The 7,102-nt window shown below is 53.2% G+C and overlaps 1 protein-coding gene across 1 annotated transcript; it reads left to right on the forward strand.

Annotated features, from left to right (window-relative positions):
- Positions 1-614: 614 nt before the first annotated feature.
- DDX28 (DEAD-box helicase 28) lies at positions 615-2,478 on the forward strand. Its single transcript, XM_058527928.1, has one exon. The coding sequence runs from the start codon at positions 615-617 to the stop codon at positions 2,223-2,225; it is 1,611 nt and encodes a 536-aa protein (XP_058383911.1). The 3' UTR covers positions 2,226-2,478.
- The last annotated feature ends 4,624 nt before the right edge of the window (positions 2,479-7,102 follow it).

Consider the following 7,102-nt stretch of genomic DNA (forward strand, 5'->3'; position numbering starts at 1 on the left):
GAAAAAAGGGTGAAGACGAGATGACTCCGCTTGAAATAAAGCGTGAGGATCTTCCTCATTCCCAGAGAGAAGGCCACGAGCTTGCCCTCTGCGCTCTCAGCTCTCCGGGAGGGGGGCGTTTGAGTCCAGATCTAACACATCTAGCTCCTGTCTCAGCCCCCAGGCCTGATCGACCATTCATTCAGATTCTCAATAAACACTTATTACCAGACCTTGCGCGGGGACCACATCGGGGAAAACATCACCGCACCCTCACGGTTTACATGGGGAGACCGGCCATCACCTGGGCGGTGAGGGCGACCAAGCAGAATCCCAGGGATCCGACACCCAATCGCCAGAAGCCCTCCGCCCTCCTGGTCCATAAAGCCAGGGCACCCTGGCCGCGTAACGCTGGACCCGGGTCCCGCCTCCATCGCGCGCCCTTCCTCAAGGCTCGCCAGGTCTGGACGTCGCCATCCCCTGTTCGGACCTCGCCGCTGTTGAACTCTACAAATCCTCCCTCCTCACGGTTCGCCGACTCCGCAGGCCGTACTGAACCCCGCCAGCCACCGTCCGCGAGGCCTTGGCGCGCCCGTGACGTCACTGCCGTGCGCCTCTCCTGCACTAAAGGCAATATGGCTGTAGCGCGGCCGCCGCGGTTGTTGTCCCTCGCGGCTCGGTTCCTTCTGGCGCCTCGACGGGACCTGGCGGTCCGCGGTCCCGACGAGCCCCTGCCCGTGGTGCGCATCCCGCGGGCTCTGCTGCGGCGGCAGGAGCAGCGGCAGAGCCCCCCCCGGCCGGTGCTGGTGCGGCCTGGCCCGCTGCTGATCTCGGCGCGGCGGCCGGAGTTGAACCAGCCGGCGCGCCTCACGCTGGGCCGTTGGGAGCGCGCGCCACTCGCTTCGCGTGGCTGGAAGAATCGGCGCGCCCGCCAGGACCACTTCTCCATCGAGCGCGCGCAACAGGAGGCGCCGGCGCTGCGGAACCTGTCATCTGAGGACAGCTTCGCCCATCTGGGGCTGGAGCCCCGCGTGCTGCGCGCACTGCAGGAGGCTGCTCCCGAAGTCGTTCGGCCTACAACCGTGCAGTCGAGCACCATACCGTCACTACTCCGCGGCCGCCACATCCTTTGCGCTGCGGAAACCGGCAGTGGTAAGACTCTCAGCTACCTGCTACCTCTGCTTCAACTGCTCTTGGGCCGGCCACGCCTGGACTCGCACCGTATCCCTGCTCCCCGAGGCCTGGTCCTTGTGCCTTCGCGAGAATTAGCCGAACAGGTCCAGGCCGTGGCCCAGCCTTTGGGCAGCTCCCTGGACCTCCAGGTGCGGGAGTTAGGGGGAGGCCATGGCATGAGTAGGATCAAGCTGCAACTGTCCAAACAACCTCCAGCAGATGTACTGGTGGCCACTCCGGGGGCTCTGTGGAAGGCCCTGAAAAGACAACTGATCAGCCTGGAGCAGCTCTCCTTCTTGGTGTTGGATGAGGCAGACACGCTGCTGGATGAAAGCTTCCTGGAACTCGTGGACTGCATCTTGGAGAAGAGCCATATAGCAGAAGGCCCAGCTGACTTAAAAGACCCTTTCAATCCCAAAGCTCAGTTAGTGCTGGTGGGGGCCACGTTTCCCGAAGGTGTAAGCCAGCTGCTGAGTAAAGTTGCCAGCCCAGACTCTCTAACCACTGTCACCAGCTCCAAGCTCCACTGTATCATGCCTCATGTCAGGCAGACATTTATGAGGCTGAAGGGAGCAGAGAAGGTGACTGAGTTGGTGCAGATTCTCAAGCAGCATGACAGAGCGTATAGGACTGGCCCCTCAGGAACTGTTCTGGTGTTCTGTAATAGCTCCAGCACTGTGAACTGGCTGGGATATATTCTAGATGACCACAAAATCCAACACCTAAGGCTGCAGGGACAAATGCCAGCCTCAATGAGGGCAGGTATCTTCCAGCGCTTCCAGAAGGGCTCCCGAGACATACTTCTCTGCACAGACATAGCTTCCCGGGGCTTGGACAGCACCCATGTGGAGCTGGTTGTCAATTATGATTTCCCCCTCACCCTGCAAGACTATATCCACAGAGCAGGGAGAGTGGGCCGTGTGGGCAGCGAGGTGCCAGGCACAGTCATCAGCTTTGTGACCCATCCCTGGGATGTGAGTCTGGTTCAGAAGATTGAGCTGGCAGCTCGCCGGAGGAGAAGCCTTCCAGGACTAGGGTCCTCAGTGAGAGAGCCTTTGCCCCAGCAAACCTGACTGCAGCTGGCTTAAATGTGATGCCATAACAGGGATCTTTCCCTGTGTCCTGGGTGAGTGAGCACACTTGTCAGTAGGATGTGCTAGGCTGCCCAGTCACCTCCCTGAAGGCCTGGTGAGCTGCTGGCCAGCATTGGAGGGTGAGCTACTGAGCATGGCTCCCTCTAGTCTTTCACATGAACGGTGAAAAATAAAATTGATTTTGGCTTTGTATTATGTCATGATTCCTAACAATAAATGATGTTTTTATGGATCTCCCCTAATAACAGTTACCAGTGGGGCAGAATTCAGTGGATTCTGAGAAGATTCACACTCCAAACTACCGCACCTAGGACAAAGGCTCTTTCCATTGATGGTTTGGTCTGTAAACATGTAGATTTTATTTCCTGCCATTAAGCCCCCAGGAAAAGGGAAAGGTGATTAACCAGCAGTAGAGAGAAATTTTCTTCACCAACGATGCCCATGGCATGCTTGGGCACTCTTGGTGAAATCGCTCTGAGAAGTACGGGCAGAAGAGTAAAAGGCTGACTGACACAGAACTATTGCTTGGTGTGCATTTCCAGGCTCTGCCTTCTTTTCTGTCCCTTGGTGGCAGAGGAAGAGGAGAGAGGATTGAACTGTTTTACAAAACTGGCAAAATAAGGGTATAGCATCCTCTCACTATCTCCTAGGTTCCAGTCTCTGCAGCATTATATAAGCTTTGTCTAAAGTAATGAACAGTGGAGAGTCAAAATATAATACTCCACAAAACAACTTAAAGAGACTTGCACACTGGGCCAGCCCTGGTGGCCTAGTGGTTAAGTTCAGTACGCTCCGCTTTGGCAGCCCGGGTTCGGTTCCAGGGCACGGACCTACACTACTCATCTATCAGTGGCCATGCTGTGACGATAGCTCACATACAAAATAGAAGATTGGCAACAGATGTTAGCTCAGGGTGAATCTTCCTCATCAAAAAAAAAAAAAAAAAAATACTTGCACACTGCAAATGATAAGCTTACAGAGAATAGAAATGGGCCCAGGGTACCCTTTGTCAAAAGAGAATATTGTGCTAAATGTACAATCATAGCTCTGTTTTCCATGTGAAGAAACTGAAGCTCAGAGGGATAAAAGAACTTGCTCAAAATCACACAAGTAAATAGGACAGAATCTGGTCTTGCCTGCACCAAGGGTTGTGTTCTTAACCACCAGGCTAGCTTTTCTCAAATGTGATTCATGCACAGAGTACCTACACATCTGTTTCCCTTGAATATGCCTTGTTTACATCTATGCCTGGTGCAGTTTTTGATACTGCCCACTTTGACTCTCAGAAGTGACCCAATGTAGACAATAATTGGGTCACTCGATCCCTGGACCACTGTGGAGGAACTGCCTGGGAAGCTTGTTAAAAGTGCAAATTCCTGAGCCCCACTCCAGATCTGGATAAGTTTTCTGAGGGTTGGCCCAAGAATCCATGTACAAGTATTTTTAAGTTGTTTTGTGTACTCCCCAGGTGAGTCTCAAGACCTCTTAAGTTTATAAACCATTAGTGTCTGCTATTCTGCCTTACCCAGAGACCCAGCCAGGGCCTGATAAGGTTTCGGCACCCCCATCAGATGAGAGGGATGCTCCAGACAGTTCATCTCTCTGGAGCCTTGGAGAATCTGAGTGGTCTTATGCTGGCCCACCTGCCAGGATGAACCTCCTCCAGAGCCCTCCCCAAAAGCGGTCTGCTCTAATTAGGCCTGACTTCGTCTGTCCTATCCTGCTCCACACTGATCAGACAACTTAGGAGTAGAGAGAAGTTGCTGTGGTTCTCAACCAGGGCTGGCCAACCTCTAAAATAGTAGCCCAGGCAGTCTCTACCTCCTGGGCACATCCCCTCTGCAGCAGCGCTGTAAACAAATGTCCCATCTTTGCTTTTTCCAGGTCAGCCACAGGGAGCGCCCTCCTAGGGAAGGTCATCTCTCATGGCTAGGAAGTTCTTGGCCACGCTGTATCAAAGGCTGCCCCAAATATGGCTCCTTCCTGTGGGCCTGAGCAGGCTGAGAGCAGGGTTGTCTATTTCCTCCTCGGAGTAGGACCAAATCATCTTTCAGGAACACCTCTTCACAGTGTGGACCGTGTTGTTCACCCAGCTGCTGCTGAGCCCACACCTCTTCCTTTCATGGTGACGGGATGGTAGTTATTTGCCCTGTTGGAGGAGAGAGAGGAGTGTAATGGTTAGGTTGTGGTTTTGTATTATGTCATTTTGTCATGAGTTTGTTTTGAATTTCATATTAAAATGGGCCCATCAGTCCCACTCTGTGAAGTCATTCAAGACCCTCATTTTGCCTGAGACCGCCTTTAACATGGCTCCCAGTATCACTGGAATGTGATGAGCTTGTCCTCTTATTCCTGGTGGCTGTAAATCCGGAGCCCCGACGTGCAGCCCTACCATCGAGCAGAACACCACTCCACTACCTGTGTCACCTTGGGTAGGCCCCTTACCTCTTGGTTTTTAAGTCCTCAGTTGTAAAAATGTGAGGGTTCTATGAATCTACCTTTGGGGCAGGACAAGGTCGAGAAGAGCTTGTCTTTGCTTTTATACTTCCCACCTGGAATGTCTTCCCTCCTCTCCAAGAGTCCGAATCTCACATGTCCTTCAGGACCACCCAGGAGCCTTCTCTGGTTTCCCATCCACGCAAATTTCTGCCTCTCCAACTGTTGAATACTTAGGTCAGGGTGATAACAGCCTAGCTGTCCCTAAGTTAATCTTGCCTCTCCATCCCGTCTCAGAATGTGGACTTCTCTTGCCCTCCTGTGGTCCCTGGGGCTGTGCCCGCCCACAGGTATGCTCCACAGGGAGTGGCTACTTGACTAGGGCGTGGGTGGGGAGGACCAGGTGTGAGGGCCCAGGCAGGATGCCTCTCTGCCTCCACCCTGCTCTCCACAAAACCCCAGGAGCCTGAAGCCTGCCCCTCAAGTCACAGGTTCTTTATGTGACCCCACTGGGTAGCGATGACCTCATGGACCTTCTCTGTTTCCATGGCAGCATAACTAAGCAAACGTGGTGCTCTTGGGGAAACTTCCCAACCAGTTCTTTACCAGATACCAGTCTGTTAGGTTGCCTGAGAGAGAATGTCTGACTGGATTGTCTATATTAACTCTAACTTGTCCTCTGTCCCCTGGGAGGGCCACGCAGCAGGTAGGTTGAGTCTGGGCATGTGTATAAGAGGCATTGGTATACACACAACCTCACCTGGCTACCACATGTTCCTTTTGGGCTTGCTCACCATACCTCAGAACTTCCCTGGCTGTAAATAATATTAGTGGCCTAGGGCCCCGTCAGGGACCCACAGTGTTCCTGCTCACTGCTGAGGACAAGTGAAATGTCAACCCTGGGCCTTTCAGAAGCTTCAGAAAGATTTATAAATGTAGCCTTCCCCTTTGGGCTACAAGATGCTTCCATTCAGACCCTTTCCTGATTGGCCTCTCAGCAAAAGTGCATTTTTGTTGGCAAGTGATAGATGGAGCAGTTTGAGGAAGAGCTGTTGAGGGCTGCTCTTGAACCTCACCTCCACCCCAGGCTCCTTCACTGTGCTGTCATGTAGACATCCACTGGGGTCCCCTCAGACACGTCCCAGGCTGAGCTGCTGAGTACTGGGGGAAAGGGTGGTGTCATATCAATGGGAAGAAGAGAAGAGGCAAGGGGAGTGAAGAAGTGGTACTGAGCCTGGACGGCTGGGAAATGGTGTCCCAGGAGGCTGGGCTGATGCGAGCCTAGACTTGGTACCCAGATTCTGGCCCTGAACCTCCTGGTCACTCTGCCTCGGTATTTGGCCTTTTTTCTAATCTAGATGAAAGCATCAGAGGGCTAGAGTTCAGTGTGGTTGAAACAGGCGGAATGAATGGGGCCCAAGAGGAGTTGCCAAGGTGAAAGGGGTTCTTAACCGATTTATATTACATTATTGTTCCAAAACTTGGAAGGCATTTCCATTAAAGCCTCAGAAGTGACAGACCTTAAGAAGTGTTTTCTCTGTCGTGGAAGGGAGAGATGGACGGGGATCCTGATGGCAGTTATTTTTGGATTCTACCGTTTTCTCTGGGAATGGGGAACAGATTTCCTGGTCTCCTGCTGCTGCCATAGGCTCCACGGAATTGCTTTTGCAGCCAACATCCCTTCTCTAGGGGACTCATAGAGGTGATGGGCTAAGGCTGTGCTTTGGAGGCCAAAGAGGTTAAGGAGCTTCAAGCAGAAACTGAGAGAAAGATGAGAGAGAGGAGGTCCTGGCAGGACACTGTGTACAGCAGAAGTGACTGATCAGTTCCGATTTTCTTTCCAGCAGCAGTGGCTCCCACCCCACCTCCCACACCTTGTTTCTACCATGTCGTCTACCGAGGGTGTGGAGAAACCCAGATGTGCTGGCATGGAGAGACATACTGCCTGATTGGTGGCTACCGGGCCTATGGGGATGCTCCTGTGGCCACCCCAGCAAAGGTGGAACCAGAGAAGCCAGTCCCCAGGCAGGCGCCCAAGAAACGTCGAGCTGTGGCAGAGTCGGATAAAGAACTCGGTTGCCCAAGCCCCAAAATTCGGCGATTGCAGCATGGTGGCAGGAGGCTGACGCCGCAGAAGCTTGCTGGGCGAGCCGCTCAGGAAGACCTGCGCCCTGGAGCTGGAACAGGATGAAGAAAGTGGAGCAGCATCCCCCCTGAGGCTCACATGCCCCTTTATTCCCAGCCCTTTGGCCCCAGTGGGGTCCTTTACTATTTAAAAAAATGGTTTTCTGTAACAGTGTTTGATTTGAAATCCAGCTTGTCCAGGGCCAGTCCCCAAACCTCCCTGTTCCCTTAAAGTACATTCCCACATGGGGTACCTGGTCCTCTAAGACCTTCTGCCTCCAAAAAGGACCCTTGGG

Source organism: Diceros bicornis, chromosome 32, assembly GCF_020826845.1.
Source record: "Diceros bicornis minor isolate mBicDic1 chromosome 32, mDicBic1.mat.cur, whole genome shotgun sequence".
Classification (NCBI taxonomy): domain Eukaryota; kingdom Metazoa; phylum Chordata; class Mammalia; order Perissodactyla; family Rhinocerotidae; genus Diceros; species Diceros bicornis.

What these genes read in the sequence shown, in the direction of transcription:
- DDX28 (XM_058527928.1), top strand. Translation starts at nt 615, where the DNA reads ATGGCTGTAGCGCGGCCGCCGCGGTTGTTGTCCCTCGCGGCTCGGTTC.